General features: G+C 34.8%; 6 protein-coding genes across 6 annotated transcripts; all 6 read right to left on the reverse strand.

Moving 5' to 3' along the window:
- Nucleotides 1–676: 676 nt before the first annotated feature.
- Nucleotides 677–2,030, reverse strand: LOC17877652 (cyclic phosphodiesterase). Its single transcript, XM_006285683.2, has 3 exons — nt 1,706–2,030; nt 1,460–1,514; nt 677–1,112 (listed from the first exon to the last, which is right to left on the reverse strand). The coding sequence occupies exons 1-3, from the start codon at nt 1,988–1,990 to the stop codon at nt 910–912; spliced, it is 543 nt and encodes a 180-aa protein (XP_006285745.1). The 5' UTR covers nt 1,991–2,030; the 3' UTR covers nt 677–909.
- Nucleotides 2,031–2,301: 271 nt separating this feature from the next.
- Nucleotides 2,302–3,569, reverse strand: LOC17880779 (cyclic phosphodiesterase). Its single transcript, XM_006282409.2, has 3 exons — nt 3,225–3,569; nt 2,956–3,010; nt 2,302–2,630 (listed from the first exon to the last, which is right to left on the reverse strand). Exons 1-3 carry the CDS (start codon nt 3,510–3,512, stop codon nt 2,428–2,430), a joined length of 546 nt encoding a protein of 181 aa, XP_006282471.1. The 5' UTR covers nt 3,513–3,569; the 3' UTR covers nt 2,302–2,427.
- A 356-nt stretch (nt 3,570–3,925) lies between these two features.
- LOC17880500 (oil body-associated protein 2B) lies at nt 3,926–5,828 on the reverse strand. Its single transcript, XM_006282821.2, has 4 exons — nt 5,473–5,828; nt 4,676–4,758; nt 4,475–4,589; nt 3,926–4,381 (listed from the first exon to the last, which is right to left on the reverse strand). Exons 1-4 carry the CDS (start codon nt 5,759–5,761, stop codon nt 4,125–4,127), a joined length of 744 nt encoding a protein of 247 aa, XP_006282883.1. The 5' UTR covers nt 5,762–5,828; the 3' UTR covers nt 3,926–4,124.
- A 273-nt stretch (nt 5,829–6,101) lies between these two features.
- Nucleotides 6,102–8,579, reverse strand: LOC17878589 (aquaporin NIP1-2). Its single transcript, XM_006284167.2, has 5 exons — nt 8,339–8,579; nt 7,996–8,220; nt 7,146–7,364; nt 6,657–6,718; nt 6,102–6,576 (listed from the first exon to the last, which is right to left on the reverse strand). The coding sequence occupies exons 1-5, from the start codon at nt 8,492–8,494 to the stop codon at nt 6,357–6,359; spliced, it is 882 nt and encodes a 293-aa protein (XP_006284229.1). The 5' UTR covers nt 8,495–8,579; the 3' UTR covers nt 6,102–6,356.
- A 2,916-nt stretch (nt 8,580–11,495) lies between these two features.
- On the reverse strand, nt 11,496–14,978 carry LOC17877442 (uncharacterized WD repeat-containing protein C17D11.16). The gene is made up of 16 exons (XM_006283516.2): nt 14,845–14,978; nt 14,465–14,584; nt 14,165–14,367; nt 13,953–14,032; nt 13,767–13,865; nt 13,568–13,688; nt 13,410–13,471; nt 13,216–13,326; nt 13,052–13,113; nt 12,869–12,965; nt 12,720–12,794; nt 12,529–12,627; nt 12,284–12,433; nt 12,099–12,191; nt 11,937–12,014; nt 11,496–11,848 (listed from the first exon to the last, which is right to left on the reverse strand). The coding sequence occupies exons 2-16, from the start codon at nt 14,581–14,583 to the stop codon at nt 11,789–11,791; spliced, it is 1,509 nt and encodes a 502-aa protein (XP_006283578.1). The 5' UTR covers nt 14,584; nt 14,845–14,978; the 3' UTR covers nt 11,496–11,788.
- A 388-nt stretch (nt 14,979–15,366) lies between these two features.
- LOC17879348 (uncharacterized WD repeat-containing protein C17D11.16) lies at nt 15,367–18,108 on the reverse strand. Its single transcript, XM_006282834.2, has 12 exons — nt 17,811–18,108; nt 17,631–17,710; nt 17,456–17,542; nt 17,237–17,360; nt 17,054–17,115; nt 16,913–16,963; nt 16,671–16,829; nt 16,508–16,582; nt 16,319–16,417; nt 16,078–16,218; nt 15,714–15,806; nt 15,367–15,618 (listed from the first exon to the last, which is right to left on the reverse strand). The coding sequence occupies exons 1-12, from the start codon at nt 18,106–18,108 to the stop codon at nt 15,475–15,477; spliced, it is 1,413 nt and encodes a 470-aa protein (XP_006282896.1). The 3' UTR covers nt 15,367–15,474.
- Between the last annotated feature and the right edge of the window lie 434 nt (nt 18,109–18,542).

Genomic DNA, 18,542 nt, shown 5'->3' on the forward strand with positions numbered 1-18,542 from the left:
CATTATCCACCAAGTGGTGTCCACATGGATGTCGTGTGTTTTCATTTTTATATATTTTACATATGAAAAATAAAAAGGATTTCTATCACTTTTTTTTGTTCTTGGAATTAGGACTCGAAAGTGAAACTTTATAATTGACAACGAGTAAGAAAAATAAAGAAAATAAAATTAAGAACCCAGAAAATAAAATTAAGAAAACAAAAAACCCAGAAAAGTAAACAACGAGTAAGAAGAAGAAGATGAGAAGTAGAAAAGGCGAATAGGGTACTAGGGAAAGTGGCACTAGGGAGATTGTGAGGCACCTTGGGTTTGATCGATCAGTAAAAAAAAGTAAGCTCTTTTAATTTGAAATGGATGGAACATGTTGATTGTAGAAGATGAAGAGGGGATCTAGAGATTTTTCTGGGTGTTGATGGATGAGAGTTTTTTATTATTATTATATTAAAAGATATAAGTAATAAAAAAAAAAAACCAGTTGTTGGTGGGTGCACGTGAACCGTAAAACAATGTTACCAAAAGAGTTGATAAGTTTACATAAGGAGTTTTTTGTCAAATCACAATCCAAAAGGGTGTCTTGGATGGAAACGGTGTCAAAACGCAATAAGAAAGTTGAAGACGGTGTCCTAGTGCTAAATTTCCTACATTCTTCTAGGCAAGTTGGTTTTTTTATCATTTATTTTGGGCAAACAAGATTTCATTGATTAGCTACTCTTCATACAAGGAGGAAGTGGTTTACAAAGGATGATAACAAAAGCCACCAAGGCTAACAAATCCGCTGCTTCAAAAGCCAAGCGAAAAAACATAAAACGTAGAAGGTAGAAACAAACATACATAAGCAACAAGCATTGTGGAGAAGCAAGTTCTCTGAGACCTTTTATTACAGATGCAGAACCAAACTTTTTTTCTTCTTTAAGGACTCAGATTGCATACAGCCACTCTCTCCCATGACTCTAGAGTCTTGTCTTCGATATCGGTTTTGTATAGAGCGATTCTGTTTAACCGGAAACTCAGGCCATCGAGGGTGTTATCAAGTGTGTAAGCTTTCTCCTGAGCTTTCTTCTTCTCTTCTTCTGTTAACTCAGCATAAAGCAGGCTCAAATGCGGCATGTAAGCTGGAATTAGACAAAGAATGATTATTTCACGAACAAATGGAATCATGAATCTAATATGAGAGATGATTACCCTCCAGAGTACCATCATGGCTTCCCCAAATGTATTAGACTTTAAACCCTTAGATAAGATACATTTCGATTTCGATTTTCGAATACCAGTTTTCATACTTACCCAAGTCCAATATGGTTTCAAAGATATACTTCCCAGGCTAATGTACAACACTTCCCCTAACATTTTCAACTTCTCAAGTTCAAAGAAACATTTTAAATGGACTTCACCTTAGATCTCCCAAAGAATTTAACACTAGACTAAGGTGAACTTAAAAATTCAAGTCAAATGAGCTTACGTGTGTTAGTGGAACCATTGAAATGGTTCTTACAGTGTTCACCAGCTTCCATTACCTGTAAAGAAACAGAACAAACATTAGATTCCAAAACCATTACTAAAGATCTTTATCCAAAACCAAACCCAACATTTTAATTCAAGATGATAATTCTAGTCAAGACCCAAGATTTTAGTTAACGTTTGATTAACAATTCTCTCAGAAAGAACGAATCTTGAAAGGTAAAGTCCAGAACTTTAAATTATATACCTCAGGGGTGGATTGGAGAAGCAAGTAAACGCATTGAAAAAAGAAAGTTCCGGTAGATACGCGATCCACGGTGGCTGTGTAAGGTTTAAGACCGTCGCAAGCTGATTCGAACAACTTCTTGGCTTCCTCTGCAGTCAGACTGGCTACGGCAACGGTGACGTGAGGCTCGAAACTTGGGCCAGTGAATTCAGATCTCAGAGCTTCCATTAGCTTTCTGAACCGCGGCTCGGATTCCTCATCGGGCAATGCCCACAACGAGTATACGTCCTTCTTCACCTCTTCCATGAATCGGTCAATGCTCTTTGATCCCAAAATGTGATGAGAACTGAGAAGTCAGTCAGTCATATTTAAAATTGATTTTATTCATAGACAACCAAAAGAAGGTATTAATACGACGACGCATGGAGGGAATAACGAATAAACTAATCTTCAATGGGCCTTAACTTTTACAAGGCCTTTTAGAAGTTCGATATTGAAAACGTACGACATGAGACAAGTATTACAACATACGGACGCTTATGACAGAACAGAAAAACAAACAAGTGTAGTTCGGGGTATTACCACCATGAGACTTTGTTAGGAAGTTTTGTGTAATATGCCGGGGAGTTGCATTGTAGCATTATATCAATCTTAGAGACGATACATCATCAGACATTGTTCAAAAGCAAGTTTATTAAGACATTTTAATTACAGTTTCAGAACCAAACACTTTGTTGTCTTTCTTAAGAATTGAGATTGCATACAGCCACTCTCTCCCATGACTCTAGAGTCTTGTCTTCAGTATCGGTTTTGCATAGAGCGAGTCGGTTAAACCGGAAACTCAGGCCATCAAGGGTGTTATCGACTGTGTAAGCTTTCTCCTGAGCTTTCTTCTTCTCTTCTTCTGTTAACTCGGCGTAAAGCAAGCTCAAATGCGGCATGTAAGCTGCAATTATTTGTAGACAAACTTAACACTGATACCAAAAAGAAAACTATTTGTAGACAAAGAAAGATTCTTTCACAAACATATGGAGTCATGAATCTAATATCCTCCAGATTACCAACAAGGCTTCCCAAAAGTAACAAACTTTAGACATTCAATTTCGATTTCAGTAACCAATTCTCATACCTAACCAAAGCCCATATGGTTTCTAAATCATAATTAAGCAAGAGTATATATACTGGACAGGCTAATAATGTACAATACCTCCCTAAGCTCAGGTTTCGAAAACTTAAGACTAAACCAGTTTTAAAAGTCAAAAAGAGCTTACGTGTGGAGGTGGAGCAATTGAAATGGTTCTTACAGTGTTCACCAACTTTCATTACCTGTAATAAACAGAACAAGCATTACAGATAATAACATTATGTTCCAAAACCATTACTAAAGCCACATAACGTTATCAAAAACCAATTTTCAAATCTTATTCATGCCATATGATAATTCTATTCAAGACCCAACATTTTAATTAAAGTTTGGTTACCAAATCTCTCAGAAAGAAACGAATTCTGAATGGAAAAGAAAATGCCCTGAATTTTATACCTCTGGAGTGGATTGGAGAAGCAAGTAAACGCATTGATAGAAGAAAGTCCCGGTAGAGACACTATCTACGGTAGCGGTGTAAGCTTTAATACCGTCGCAAGCTGCTTCAAACATCTTCTTTGCTTCGTCTGCAGTCAGACTAGTGGCTCCGACGACGGTGACGTGAGGATCGAATCTTGGGCCAGTGAACTCAGAACTCAGAGCTTCCATTAGCTTTCTGAACCGCGGCTCCAATTCCTCATCCGGTAATGCCCACACCGAATACACATCCTTCTTCACCTCCTCCATGGATCGGTTTGACTTAGAAATGCAATTGCAAACGCTAAATTAATTTGATCCCAGCAAAATAATGAACAAAATTACCAGTTACATATATTATTCTTAGACAAACACGATAACAAGGTATTAAACGACTTCGTATTGAAGAAACATACAATTAACTTTAAAAACTCTAATGGGCCTTGATGACAAAAAAAAAACTCTAATGGGCCTAAGCTACAACTTGTATACTGTTGGGCTACCTTTTTTTTCAAAAAGAGTTTATGATAAACATATGGAAATACTGTATCAACAGCAACATTTGAAGATTAGCGTATGCGACATGTTCCAACGCTCTAATCCGTATAAAAAATGCTTCATAGTTATATAACTAACAATTTAGTCATTACGAAGAATCACGTCAATTTAAAGAATACGTAGAAAGCTATAACATGTGTTTCCACTAAACTGATGTTGATTAAGAGACATATGACTACACCAAGTCTAATAGGCTATTATGGCATGTTACACTCGCAAAAACCACGCTACAAGTCTACAACCAGTATCTTGTAGTCTTATTTGGGATTGTACGTCTATATATATAGAAAAATATAAAGATTTCGTTCCACGTATAAAATAAGGTCAGGGGAAGGGAGCTGTTCTCTTCATATCTGTCTCAACGACATCAAGCGCAAAGCCTTTCCTGAACCGAACCCAGTAATCAGCAACCAGATTCTTCTTCTCCGGTCCAGCGATCCCATCTCTCGACGGCTTCAACGATTCCGTCGAGATTCCATGTTCTTCATCTCTCTTTTTCACCAGCTCCGGTTTGATTCTCCCAAGATTCACATCTTGTGGCGACACCATTAGTGATGGTACTCCTAGTGGTAATCTATCCCCTAAAAAAACATAAACAAACCTACATTATTAAACTCATGTCTCACTACATGGTTGGTTTTGCCTATATTTTACAAGATTAGTTAGCTAATTACCTCGGTCGATCTGCCATGTACACCAAAATTTTCCGTAAGATTTGGCAAGATTTTTAAGCTCCGGCTTAGCAACTAGCTCCGGGACCCTTGGAGTTACGAGAAGTCCCATTTGGATCTACAAACAACACTTAAAATTTCTGTCATTTTCGATTCTTCCTGAATTAATATACAAAACATATAATATTGATCAAAATCATGAACCTCGTAGTCATGCGAGTGCCATAGCTTCTGTTCCTTCGGTGAGAGACTTTCGAATAACTTCTCTGACACTATATATTCGATCCCTAGAGATATAATACAATAACAAACATAATATTCTAATTACAAATGGTAAATATTCTAATTACCAACTCCAATGGTAAATCTTTTAACAAGTATGTTGGTAATATTCTAATTACAAAAAGTACAAAAATTAAAACTAAAAACTTAGGTAAAATTTATCTTTCCAATGGTAAAGTTTTTAATAAGTTACTAAACATTACATTTTAAGTAATCAGAAAATTTGTTTTTTTTTTTTTTTCCTCCACTCAATCATAAGTGGACACATGTATCTAAAAAACTATTTCAAAAATTCTTAGCAAGAACTATTTCTTAGCTTATTACATGTTTTTGATTTATTTTTTTTTCTTTTTAATTCTTAGAAATTTGTTAAAAAACTTGCATTGGAGTTGCTCTAATACGTAAGTCCATAAACAACTTCACATATTTATACTTATTATAGTCCATGTCTATATACTCAAGTAAATATGCTTGATTTTGACCAGCAATTAAATATATACGTACATATATATAGAGTGCATTCCTAAAAGAAGACAACTAGATTATATCACGTTTAGATTGTTTTTAAGGCCGTTTTATACATTCAAATTTGTGTTATAACTACAATAATAATAAAAAGTTTACTTTAAAAAGGTCGAACTGTCGAAGTATAATTAGTTCAAATATTTGGAAAGTATAAACAATATAGTACAAACGATTTAGGTGAAAGTAATATGTACCGATGAGATGAGCCTTAGAGGAATTGGAATCATAGACAGCACACTGTAGAAAGTCCTGGTTTACACGGTGGCCGTAGATATGTACTTCAACCTGACGGCCAGGGTCGTGGCTATAGCAAGCGAATGAACACACGTGGAGACTCATTTGCCTGATCGGTTTCATCGATTGCATCATAGCCGTTCCTTTGTCTAGCATCGCGGTGGTCGTCTTGGTTGGATCTCCCATGGGCTCTTTCCCGTCTCCGGTGCTAGCCGGACACGCCACCGGAGCCTTATCACTCGACGCCATTACTTATACTTAAACTCACCTTTCGTCTGAAGAGCCTTTTCTCTCCTCCTTTAGCTTAGTTTGGTTATGTGTGTTTTGGTCTTATAAAAGAGGAGTGATGTTTGCATGAGGTAAATATGACGTGAAATGATTTTGATGTTTGACATGTCATTAGAGGATAGTGACGTGGCGGATTATAGAGATGCTAAATTTAAGTGTTTTCCGGACAAAGTGATCGTGTCCGGTTTTAAAGCTCTGGACAAAATAATGCACACTTGGCAATGTTTGCGACCCCGGACCTTGTGCTTCGTTTGACGAGTTCGAAATTACAACATTTGACAATTTTGCTTAAAACAAAAGGTCCATAAATATAGCATTTAATACAAACCATATACACTACGCGAGAGTAGGTCTGGTCAAACTCGTTACAGATCAGTTATATATATATATTCGTCACATACATTGATACATACCATAAAATGTCTACCCTTTCTAAGGTGACTTCATTTTTAAAAAACATTTCATAACAAAACACTCAAATTATTATTACTTCTAAGTGATACAACTTAGACTCCGATGACTACAATCTTAAACGTAGCCATGTTCTTCTCTTCGTTTAACGAGAGCTACCGTTTCGCACGGTCTTTAAAAACGAACCGCTTTTGGTTATTTCTCGTAATGGTTTATCTGTATATCTAACCGTGTTATAAACCCACGCACCCGAAACTGCACCAAGTATTGGTGAGACTATGTAGATCCATATTCCTCTGTAGCAACCGTACACCATTGCCGGCCCCAAACTTCTTCCTGGATTCATCGATGCTCCTGATACCGGTCTGATCAAAATATATTTAAGTTTATAATCATATTGCATTTTTTTTTTTTTAAGAGATGTTGTAATTAAGTAATAAATTACCCGGCAATAATCACGTTAAGTAGCACCGTTGATCCTACTGCTAGCCCGGCAAGTTCCCCGATCTGCTTATGAAAACATTTTGAGCTTATTAATGTTAAGTTTCTCATAGATTGAAGGACAAAACCAAATAATGAACAAGGGAAACTCTAAAACCATACGTAAAACAATAAAAACTAGAAAAAGAAGACTTTGGTGACATGAAAATATAATATTAATAAGAATAAGAAAATAGAAACCCAAAAAGGAGCGTATCTGGTCCATATTTCATAAAAGACAACCTTAAAAAGCGTATTATATTTCCGTAACTAGATTGTTCAAAAATTATAAAGTATATAATTAAAAAGACAAATCTCACCAGACACCAGCTAAAGCCTAAAGTTAATGAGAACATGCTTAAAGTAGTAAGACTCGTCAACGTATAGACATGAAATATGATGACTTATATATAATATCCGTGCAAGATAAGAAGAGAGTTTCGAAAGTACTAACCGCTCTATTGTCGGTGGCGACGCCGGAAATGACGAACATTAGGTAGAAAGTGATGATAAACTCTATGACAAACGACTGCCAATTCGTTCCCGACGGTAATGTTCCAACGAACACATCGTGTTTCCCGCTACAAACGTCTTGATCAAGTCCGAACAAGAGCCGTAATGTCGCTGCCGCGAGTGTCGACCCTATCACTTGTGATATCACGTAAGCCGGAACCTATAAGATATCAAATAAAAATAAATTTTAATGACCGATTAATTTAATTTGTGATGTAATAATAATATCTAGGGACCCAATTTTGGAAGATTGTGAATACTTTGACGTTTATATAACATAATTTTGTTTGACTTTTATAAAAAAGATTGTGTTTGGGGGAGAAAAATATATATACAGACAAAAGTTACATGATAAACTAACACTTTTTAGAATTCGGAAACTAGCTAAAGACATGTACTCAAATTAAATTAAAAAAAAAAACAATTTGGGTAATGTAATTAGTATCCGCTATACTCATATACCGTAGACGTATATTGACATTATCCACACTCAATCATTATTACTCACCTATGATCAGAACGCATTAATTGGTGAAAGATATCAGAAATTTTGAAAGTTCTAATGATGCAAGAAAATGTGACTTTAAAAAAAAGAAAATAGATTAATAAATCAATTTTATAACTTATAGTTTCGTGCAAAACAATCAAAGTGCAGGTAAACTAAACCTATCAAACACAGAAACACTAATGTTCTTTGGTTTGTTCATCAAACTCACATAATAAAACAAAACTTTGATGGATCATTTTAAGTTCTAATATGGTTTTTTTTTTGTTTTTGTATGTATTTAGACCTGTTTGAGAGGGAAACGACCGCAAGAGGCGAAGGCGACTGTGACGGCCGGATTGAAATGAGCACCGGAGATGTGACCAAGAGAGTAAACGAGGACCATGACGGTGAGTCCCCAAACGATGGCTATCCCTACAAGAGTCACTGCTTTGTCGTGTTGTGTGTTTACAGCGACCGCTGCACAACCGGCGAATATCAAGAAGTACGTTCCAAGAACCTCCGCCATCAACTGAAAACAGAGCAATTCATAAAAACAGAGTATTTCAGTTTTTAGACTATGGTAATGAAACAGTAGATTAATTCTTATAGATCTGTGAGTGTTTGTGTCAAACGAAAGTAAAACAAACCTTTTGTAAGAAAGGGACAGAGAAGGAGAGAAGAGAGTCTTGTTTCTTGATGGGATGATTAGGATTATGAATAGCATCTTCTTCCTTGAGATTGACCACCACAGCTCCTTCTCTAGCATCGCCACCACCATGGCCGTTTCCCGAGATCTCCGCCATAACTGTTTTTTTGACAAACTAAAGAAGAAGAGAAAGAAAAGGATGGAACTTTAAAACGACTTTGTAGTTGTGACTTGTGTGAATGAGTTTGGTAGCGATGAATCATCTCCAATTTATTGGCAAATGGCTTAGAGAGAGAGAGAGATTGGACTTCTTTGACGATTTTTAATTTGACCATTTTTCATATTTTAATATATATTGAAAAAGATGATGTATTTTAAGAAACTAATTCACATTTGACCATTACTTTCCTTCATCTAGAAATAATACCTTTTTAACATATCACATAATTTTTGGGATGAAATATATATATTTTTAAAAAATTGAAATAAAAATATGTAAAAAAATTATCATGAAAACATATATTTTTGTTTCAAAACTGTAAAAAGTATTATTGTATACTTTTTTCTTAATTGCTTAATCTAAAGATTTTTTCATGAGAACGAATGAATCAATGAATCTGTTAATTTTGAGAGAGATATACTTCCTAAAATAATAGCAATTATATAATAACTCCTACTTAGAAAGTATTCCTTAAATGATTTGCATGCATTTCCTATACAGCAAATGTGGATAAATTGATCTTATCCTTTAAAAAGTATATCATTTCCTTTAAGTTGATAAGGAAAATATAATTCAAAATTTCTTTTCTTCTTCTTTTTGGACATCATGTGGTTAATGTGATCATCATATCATTAATGTGGCAGTTATCCATGTTTTCGGGTAACAACATAACGTTATAAACTTATATGATTATTATATTTTAATATACGATTATGAAAACTTTGTTAGAAATAAACAGAATTCGATAGCAAACGTTATAAATTGCTAGTATCATACCATTTATGAATAGAAAATTTTGAAAAATGTCACTTGATGATGGAATTGATGAAGGCCTCTTCAAGTCTTCAACAACCAACCGAAAATATGGACGCACTTTATTTTAGACTTTTTTTTTTGTTAGTGTATATATATAAAAACTATATAGTATAGGAACTTACTTATTACTCTAAATTTTTCAAAGATATTTGAATCTAGAAACCAAGCCAACGTCACTATCTCAGGTTTATAAAAATTTGATTTCGACCCATATCAAATTTTTTAGATTGAAGATTTAACCTCAGGTTTTATTAGTTTCCCAAAAAAAAATTAAAGTTTATATTACGGTCCTAGGCATCCAAACATACTAAAGTTTCATATACATAGTATGAATACTACTCTAAATTTTCAAGATATTTGAAATCTAGATGCCAGGCCAGCGTAACCTATCTACTATCTACTAGATTCCGATCCATATAAGTTTTGAAAATTGTTACATTAGGTTTTACTAGTTTTCAAAAATTTAGTAAAAAATGAATATGCCAAAAGAAGCTAATGTTTTGCCCCAAAAAAAGAAGAAGCTAATGTACGTTTCTTTACCATTCACAATTGCATTTTCTCTAAACTGAGTATAGTGAATTTTAGCATTGAATCACACAAAAAAAAAAGAGACTTTCAATTACACCAAATCCATGTAGTATACATACTTTTGTTTTGCTTTAATCTGTACGTGTTTCAGTATTTTCATATATATGGTGGTAAATCTGGTTCAAGTAATGTCACGTATACCTAAATTAGTTTTAATGTTGATTCCACAAGTGCCACAAATGTTTGATTATTATTTCAATCGCATGTTTTAGTAACTACACAGCTAAACTAACTAAATAAAATATCAATGCCAAACAATCATATACGTTTTTCTACCAAAAATACATTGGGAAATGATATTACACTGTGAATTAATAAAAGATGATCCGAGAAAATGTCGTCAGATCAACGCAATCACAAGCGAAGAAAGTTAGAATAAAAAAATTGCAACTAATGAATGCACAAGCACAATATCGTATTAAATTCATAATAATTATGTCACAGAAATTTCAATACAGTGATGCTATTAACTATATCACGATATGCTCAGAGAAAATAACGTTATTGGTCGAGTAGATAATTAACAATATTGCTATTGACATGATGCACCAGTTTCTTTTAAACGGAGACTTTGACTAACACGTCCATCGAATTAACAATAATTAAAGACTTTTTTGGTTTAAGAATCATGAATGTAATGATGCACAATAACTATAATTTGTACTTTCAAGAAGTGACTTGGGTGGTTACATTTTTTTTTCTTAATGCGCATGCAGATTCTCTAACCTCCCACTATTTACATTTTACATTCAACAAAGATCCCATTCCCATACGCCACTTTACAAATAATGGTAGAAAAAGAAATGAACTTGTTTGAAATTTAGTGTTTGTTTAGTTAAATTGATTTTAAAATGGATTGTTATTTGATTTGTAATTCACAAAAGAAGTATGAAATCAAATTATTTGCATGCTACCAAATGTGCATGCTTGCATAGATCATTTTCTTCCTTGAGGATTTTTTAAAAGTAATTGATTGTTTATTGCGTTACTATATTAGTATGTATTGTATCAACGACTTATAAATGATACTAATACTATATATTAAAAAAGTTATTTAACAATACCAAAACGGGATTTTGCAACGATCTTAGGCTTTTGACTCTTTTAAGTCATATAACTCATAAAGATAGACGAATTAGTTGTTAAGATTTCGTAAGTTTTGTGGCAGACAAAGACTTTAATTACTAGACGTTGTTGTGTTGAAATTAATTACCTACTGTCGTAAAAGTCGTTTAGTATAACCGTCACTTAATCAACGGTTCCATAATCTATACGTCGAGTTCTTCAAGTACTTACGTATGCCTTACGCTCTAGAGCTTGAATGCATGAAATGTAAACATTAAGAGTTTCATGATTTTTCTTTAATGTGTTCAACATAACACTCGAGTTTCTTATATAGAGTTCGAATCTCTTTCATTTCATAGCATTCAAAATCGTTAAAAGAAATGTTTATGTGCACTTTTTCATCACTTTAAAGAGTTAATAGTCGAATACAATTTGACAAAGGACAATTATTTTATTTGAAGCACAGCAATTAGAAATGCTAGTTCCATAATATTAGAACGCTTGAACTCAAATACATAAATGTGAACATATATATATAAACTTAGAGATTCTTGATAAGTTGAAAAAGACTCTTTGCCAGTTTTAGGAATTCAACACATAAGCTCACACCCTCACACGATTCGGATTGACCATAATATCATAGGAGATAAAACAAGCCTAAAGAAAAGAAGAAAATAAACTGCAAAATTTGGCACGAGTGTGTATGGTCGAATGTAAAGACCATCAAGGCTTCAAAGAGACAAGTGATCCTTGCGAGTCTTTTCAAGATCGCTTGCTCCCATATTTGCGAGCGACATTAGCATCCAAAAGTGTATCCCAAACCTGCAAAACATAAACACAAGTTAGCTCCTAATAACAATGATATGTTCTAACAACATGATCAAATCTTCTTGATCTTATTTCCACTCACATGTAGCTCTCCCTTTGAGCCACCAATAGCAAGCAAGAAAGGGTTGTCCACCGCAAAGGAAATGGAAAACACAGCTCCCTGATGACAAAATCAGAATGGTTAGGGATAAAAGTAGTAGATAGTAATGGGGAAGATAAATGATTAATGTTGATTGGTTCTTACAGCTCTTGGTTGGTGTGAAGCAATGCATGAAGGTTCATTGTTTGAAAGATCCCAAAGCTTTACCGTTTTATCCATAGACCCCGTAGCCAAAAGCTGTTAATAACAACTCATAAATGGTGAGAACTGATTACAAGAAAAAAAAGAATGAAATGCCATAAGGACAAAGAAGATAGAGAACGATGTACATTGGGTGCAGAAATGTTGTATGAGATGGAGGAGACTCCTTTGTCTTGGTCATGTGCTTGGATAGTGAAACTTGGTTTTAAATCAGAATCTGCACCTGACTGTGCGGCACGTATATCAAAGCCCTTCACGGTTCCATCTTCAAGACTTACCTTAAGAGGGAAAAGAAACAACAAACGATCTATTTAAAAATGTCACTGAAACCACTGATTCGTCTAACAGAAGAGAAAAGGCAAGTGTCAAATACCACAAAGGAGTGTTCACTATGAGGATCCCAGGCTAAGCTTTCGACATCAGACATGACAGACCATTTGAAACCCGAGTGTGAAGGTTGTCTTCCGTCTTTCTGTAACATAATAGACATACAGATATTAATGATCACTGTAAAGAGAAAAGACTGGAGCACACGAAAATAAAACCATGGAACAAAATAGTTACCAAGACAACAGTTTGATCAAATGACCCACTGAGAAGCACTTCCGGAGCATAATGGTTCCAAGCAACCGCTTGAACCTGTGATCATACAAACAATAAACAGTGGGAATGCCAAAGAATAAAGAAATTTCTTCTATGAATCTCGTTCTTACCTCCTTTGTGTGATGCTCCATAGTAATCTTACATATTCCAGTAGCCACATCCCAGACCTTAACTTTTTTGTCGGCACTAGCACTGGCAAGTATGTTCCTTTATCCAAATGAATCAAAAGAAAATCAGAGAAACGACTAAAGATTCAACTTTCAAATCATGGGCACTAGTAAACTTAGACATACCGAAACTCTTTGTTCCAAGCAAGACCAAGTACTGAATCAGTATGACTACCTTCTTTGTATATCTATAAAGAAAAAAACAGAGACCACAATATTAATCAATAAATACACAGGTACTTAAACAAAAAAAATTACAAACTACAAACAGACGAGTTTGATGCACACACCTGTTTCTTACTCTTCTTTTTCTTACTCTTATCTTTCTTATTCTTCTTTTTCTTACTCGCTATCATCTCCTCTACTCCTCCTAGTTGTATACACGGTAGCACCTCGTCCCTCTGAAGCATTATAATAACCTTATCAATAGACTTATAATCGATAGAGGCAAACATAAAATACAAAGTCAGTTATATTTACATACAACGTCAAGATCCCATATCTCGATTGTCGGCGAATCCTTTGAACCAATAGCTACAAAATTCCCTGACAGTACCAAGGCAAAAACAGAGTAAGAATGAAATTTCATCTATAGCAAGAAGGAACAAACCTGCCTCATATGAATAATAAGCGTACACTAACCTTTTTCCCCTCCTTTAAGAGGACAATCAAGCCATGCAGTACACAGTGGAAATTCTGGTATAATTATGTGGTGATGAACATACATGTTTGGCGAGCCAGATGATTCCTCGTATACATAAACCTGTACGTAAATATATAGCTTTTATATGAGCCCCAATGTGTAAGATTTAAGCAACAGAGTAAGAAGGATTGACTATACCTCTAGATGGCTGACTTCATCTTCATTTCTAGCGCAGATAATCACCGAATCGGTTGGCTTGATTGTCGTATCATCAATATCCTCTTCATCATCCTCTTCCTAAAAGACCACACATTTACGTTCTATACAAAAGGAATTTAACCACAATAAGTTTCAATGTAGATAGAAAATAGTTAGATGGCTTACATCAACATCCTTCAGATATGGATCCATCTCATTACTTGGATAATAAAGATCCCCAAGTCCAGAACTGAAAAGTTCAATTTCTGAGTCCAACACAACCAAAAAAAAGAAGGTAACTTTACATAAGGAACTGACACCAAATTTGATCTTCTAATCAAAATGATCACTAGTAAAAAATTGCAGAAGAAACACCAAAAGAGCCAACAAAAACGTACCATCATCCTCTTCATCATAATTATCCATGTCAAGTTCTTTCAATCCTTTAGATACCTCATCAACCTCCATGGAAGAAGAAGCAATCGTGCTTTTAGAAGATTTACCAAAAGCTTCAGCTACAGCCTTGGCATGATCAACTTCACTAATCTCTTCTCCATCCTCTTCAATCTCTTCTTCATCCTCATTACTACCATCCTCGACGCTATACATTATAAAACCAAAATAACATATCACAATCTCCTCATGTCCTAAAATAAGAGAAACGGGAAAAATATTAAGGTAAATGAAAAAAATCTCACCTTCTCGCAAAAGCTCCACTCTCAATGAGCTCTTTGAGTTCTTCCTTTGAAGGAGGCTCAGCAACATCAGGAACCGCTTTTAGATTCCCTTTTGGTATCCATGACACTGCAGTTATCATTCTGCAAATACGCAAAACCAATGAAATGAAAACGAATTCAAATACTGTATAAACCCCAACAATTATTTCGAATTGAACAGAGAGAGAGAATCATCAAATCAGTGAGAATCTCAAAGGTACGTTTTTGGATACAGGGCAGCTCGAAATTAAGGTTTTTTCTTCATTTGATCAACCCAACACAACGATTTCACAACTGGGTTAAACTTTCGATTAGCTTATCAAAACTCTAAGACCACTGAAGAGGAACCAAAGAGAACTTACGTTTAGAAACGGGACCTAACGCGGCGTAGAACGAAGATGAGCGACGCAACAAAAGGTTATTTTTTTCCCTTTTCGTGTAGGTTTAGGGTTTAACGATTAAAGACTTGTTGCTTCTGGAGATTTTTTTTTTTTCCCCCAAGAGTGAGATGTAGCGGCGCTAAACCGCCGAAGAAGAAGAAGAAACAAATTAAGGGAAAAATACATAAAAACCCCAAAACTATTTAGTTATTGTATTAAAGACCCTAACCTTCAAAAAAATACACAGAAAGCCTTGAGCCAATGAAACTTGTTTTTTTTTCTTTTTTTTTTTTGTATACGAATATTGTTCATCCTTTTTTTTTTTCCCCCTGCTTTACGAACTAGAAGCATTGTAGAAAAACTCATTTTTTCACGCATCAAAATAGTCATAATTGAACATCCCAACACGGCGACACCTAACATATGCTTGTAAGTTGTAACTTGCAACATATCCTTCTAATAAACTAATGGGCTTTTGTTATTGGTCTGACAAAAAGTTGAGCCAGAATACAAGAAATAAAAACAAACCGTAATGAAAGAAAAAAAACTACTACAAAATTTTGGTTCATGTTTGTTCGAAATTGACGACCAAATCATAGATTAGCTGGACTTTCACGGTTGGACTGGTCTGGTTCCGTATCTACCGGAGACAATAGCGTCCGAAAGTGTATCCCAAAATTTTAACTCCCCTTCGGAGCCACCCATAGCGAGTAAGAAAGGATTGTCCGGAGAGAAAGCAATGTTAAACAAGCCTCCCTGCATGTGTGATATCACAAGTTTTTTTAAGTCATAGCAACAAATATTAAAAAATCAAATTAAAATAAATAAACCAATTACTATTGGTTCCTTACAGCGTTTGGTGTGTGTGTCGCAATGCATGAAGGCTCATTGTTTGAAAGATCCCAAAGCTTTACCGAATTGTCCGTAGATCCAGTTGCCAAAAGCTGTTAATTACAACTCAGAATACCAGCTAAAACAAACATAACAAAGAACAATGACACAAAAAGAGAGTAGACATAGGGGCTAAAAATCAGTATAGCATATTATTATTACACATGCATATTCGACTATTCATCGTAAAATAGATGTTATGTTTTGTGGGATTTGTACTACTCGTCCTAACATCTATTGATTTTTAATATTCACTAATTTGCACTATAGAACTCGAGTTATTCCAAGAGTTTCGAATCGAATCACTTGAGAGAGAAGACTTACATTAGGTGCAGAAATGTTGTATGAGACGGAAGTGACTGCGCTAGTTCCATGTTGGATAATGAAACTTGGATTCAAATCAGAAGTTGAAGTTGAGGCTTGACGAATATCAAAGCCCTTTACAGTTCCATTGTCGAGACTTACCTACAAAGAAAGGAAACAAATTAATGAGAAGATCTTAATTAAGACCACGCTAATTAATTAAAAAAAAAAACAGATCGTAGTTTAAAGTGTGTAAACGCACCACAAAGGAGTGTTCGCTATGTGGATCCCAGGCTAAGCTTTCAACTTCGGCATTGACTGACCATTTGAAACCTGAGTGTGAAGGCTTCCTTACATCTGTCTGCAACATATATAAATTTATACACAAACCGGTCGATAATACTTAATCAATGATATAGGTACGTAGTGCCGTAGTGATAAAAACACTTACTAATACAACAGTGCGATCAAACGACCCACTAAGAAGTACTTCTGGAGCATGATGATTCCAAGCAACCGCTTGTACCTGTGAACCGCACAATCAATTTATACATGATCATATAATGCCACAGAATAAAGAAATTAATCTCGTTCTACGGGAATCTTGTTCATACCTTGTCAGTGTGATGCGCCATAGTAATCTGGCATGTTCTAGTAGCAACATCCCAAACTTTAACTTGTTTGTCGGCACTAGCACTAGCAAGCATATTCCTAAACTCCATGTTCCAAGCAAGACCAAGAACTGATCTAGTGTGGCTACATTCTTTGTATTTCTAAGACAATAGACGAGAAATCAAATTAACTTAACTGATACACTTTCTTGTTGACATCAAACCAAATTAAAAGTAGTACTCACCCTTTCCTTGTTTTTTCCTCCTAGCTCTACACAAGGGAGCACATCGTCCCTCTGAAGTATTACATATATACAACTTAAAATATTACAATAATTTCTAACATAAACAATACTACGCAAAACAAAAGTTGACTTTCTACATACGATGTCAAGATCCCATATCTCTATCTTGGGCGATCCAAAAGAACCAACAGCTAGAAAATTCCCTGCCAACACAAAAACGGATGAAAAAATTAATGAAAATTTTCATCCATTTTGCAAAAATGAAGAAGAAGAGTCCCATTGGATCTGATTGATAAAACTTTTATTTGTGCATATACCACTAACCTTTTTCTCCTCCTTTAAGTGGACAATCAAGCCAAGCAGTACACAATGGGGTTTTTGAAAGCATTATTTGCCGATGACTATATACGTTTGGAGAGCCATTAGATGTCTCCTCGTATACATAAATCTGGTCACATATTCATTTAAATTCCTTGTGAGATCACTACTATATATTTTTACAATTAATCACTAATTATGTATACCGACAAGGATTGAAAAAACCTCAAGATTACGGTCGCTCTTAACACAAGCAATTACTAAATCGGTTGGTGATATTGTTTGATCATCATCCGAGTCATTACCACCATCCTGGAAAAAGACATGTTATATATTTATATATCCGACAAGTTTCTATGAAAAATATATTTTTAAAAAAACATAGTGATCATATACGTACATCATTGTTGTTGAGATATGGATCCATCTCATTACTTGCGTAATAAAGATCCCCACGCCCGGAGCTAAAAATTTCAATTCCTAAATTTTCAAACAAACACACAAAAATGAAAATATATCATTACACAATGAAAACAGAAACTGAGATATTTGAAAAGAGAAAAAAAAAGGCCTAACTTACCATCATCCTCTTCATCGTAATTATCCATGTCAAGTTCTTTCAAACCATCAGCTACCTCATCATCAACCTCCATTGAAGAAGAAGCATTCTTGCTTTTAGAAAATATCCCAACATCTTTTGCTATGGCCATTGCATGAGCGACTTCATCATCATCCGTCTCTGCGTCCTCTTCTTCTTCTTCGTCATATAATTCATAACTCTTTTTGAGCTTTTCGATTTCCTCCTTAGAAGGAATTTTAGCACGATCAGGCGTGGCCTTTGCAGCCCCTTTTGGCACCCATGAAAATGCACTTATCATTCTGCCAAATTAAATAAAAAGAATCGATATAAACATAAACCCTTTTGTTTAGCCACGTCATGGAAACCTCAATATATAGAAAAGAGCATGTAACAGCTAGTACAATAAGCCATAATGAAACGTTACGACCACTAAAACCCCTAAATAAGATTAATGTATACAATTCTCTTTACTCGATTCTACTTTTGAGATTGAAAAGGAGCAAAAGAGAACCTACATTACAAATGAAGCTAAAACTTTAACGCTGGCGGTACAATCTATCGAGAGGGAGACATAGAACACTTATAAACCCTTTTTTAGTTGCCATGTAAATAAGTTGTTCAAAAAAAGAAAGTTACCATGTAATAAAAATACATAAATGGGCCTAAATTTTAGCGGATTTAGATCATTTGGACATGTAATGGATCCACTAAGCAATTTATTAGACTTGTAAA

This window comes from Capsella rubella, unplaced genomic scaffold (genome assembly GCF_000375325.1).
Source record: "Capsella rubella cultivar Monte Gargano unplaced genomic scaffold, Caprub1_0 scaffold_7, whole genome shotgun sequence".
NCBI classification, from domain to species: Eukaryota; Viridiplantae; Streptophyta; class Magnoliopsida; order Brassicales; family Brassicaceae; genus Capsella; species Capsella rubella.

Excerpts from the sequence above, each read along its gene's own strand:
- LOC17877652 (XM_006285683.2), bottom strand. The coding sequence starts at position 1,990 with ATGGAAGAGGTGAAGAAGGACGTATACTCGTTGTGGGCATTGCCCGAT. Across the intron at positions 1,515-1,705 it reads TTCTCCAATCCACCCCTGAG|GTAATGGAAGCTGGTGAACA; the intron begins GTATATAATTTA and ends GTTTCTTTACAG. Across the intron at positions 1,113-1,459 it reads CAATGGTTCCACTAACACAC|CTTACATGCCGCATTTGAGC; the intron begins GTAAGCTCATTT and ends GTCTAATTCCAG.
- LOC17880779 (XM_006282409.2), bottom strand. The coding sequence starts at position 3,512 with ATGGAGGAGGTGAAGAAGGATGTGTATTCGGTGTGGGCATTACCGGAT. Across the intron at positions 3,011-3,224 it reads TTCTCCAATCCACTCCAGAG|GTAATGAAAGTTGGTGAACA; the intron begins GTATAAAATTCA and ends TGTTTATTACAG. Across the intron at positions 2,631-2,955 it reads CAATTGCTCCACCTCCACAC|CTTACATGCCGCATTTGAGC; the intron begins GTAAGCTCTTTT and ends AAATAATTGCAG.
- LOC17880500 (XM_006282821.2), bottom strand. The coding sequence starts at position 5,761 with ATGGCGTCGAGTGATAAGGCTCCGGTGGCGTGTCCGGCTAGCACCGGA. Across the intron at positions 4,759-5,472 it reads CTCTAAGGCTCATCTCATCG|GGATCGAATATATAGTGTCA; the intron begins GTACATATTACT and ends TTATATCTCTAG. Across the intron at positions 4,382-4,474 it reads TACATGGCAGATCGACCGAG|GGGATAGATTACCACTAGGA; the intron begins GTAATTAGCTAA and ends ATGTTTTTTTAG.
- LOC17878589 (XM_006284167.2), bottom strand. The coding sequence starts at position 8,494 with ATGGCGGAGATCTCGGGAAACGGCCATGGTGGTGGCGATGCTAGAGAA. Across the intron at positions 8,221-8,338 it reads CTGTCCCTTTCTTACAAAAG|TTGATGGCGGAGGTTCTTGG; the intron begins GTTTGTTTTACT and ends CTCTGTTTTCAG. Across the intron at positions 6,577-6,656 it reads CTTAACGTGATTATTGCCGG|ACCGGTATCAGGAGCATCGA; the intron begins GTAATTTATTAC and ends TATTTTGATCAG.
- LOC17877442 (XM_006283516.2), bottom strand. The coding sequence starts at position 14,583 with ATGATAACTGCAGTGTCATGGATACCAAAAGGGAATCTAAAAGCGGTT. Across the intron at positions 14,033-14,164 it reads TTATGATGAAGAGGATGATG|AAATTGAACTTTTCAGTTCT; the intron begins GTACGTTTTTGT and ends TGTTGGACTCAG. Across the intron at positions 12,795-12,868 it reads TGGAGCATCACACAAAGGAG|GTTCAAGCGGTTGCTTGGAA; the intron begins GTAAGAACGAGA and ends GTATGATCACAG.
- LOC17879348 (XM_006282834.2), bottom strand. The coding sequence starts at position 18,108 with ATGATAAGTGCATTTTCATGGGTGCCAAAAGGGGCTGCAAAGGCCACG. Across the intron at positions 17,361-17,455 it reads AGAGCGACCGTAATCTTGAG|ATTTATGTATACGAGGAGAC; the intron begins GTTTTTTCAATC and ends ATATGTGACCAG. Across the intron at positions 16,830-16,912 it reads GAGGAAAAAACAAGGAAAGG|AAATACAAAGAATGTAGCCA; the intron begins GTGAGTACTACT and ends CTATTGTCTTAG.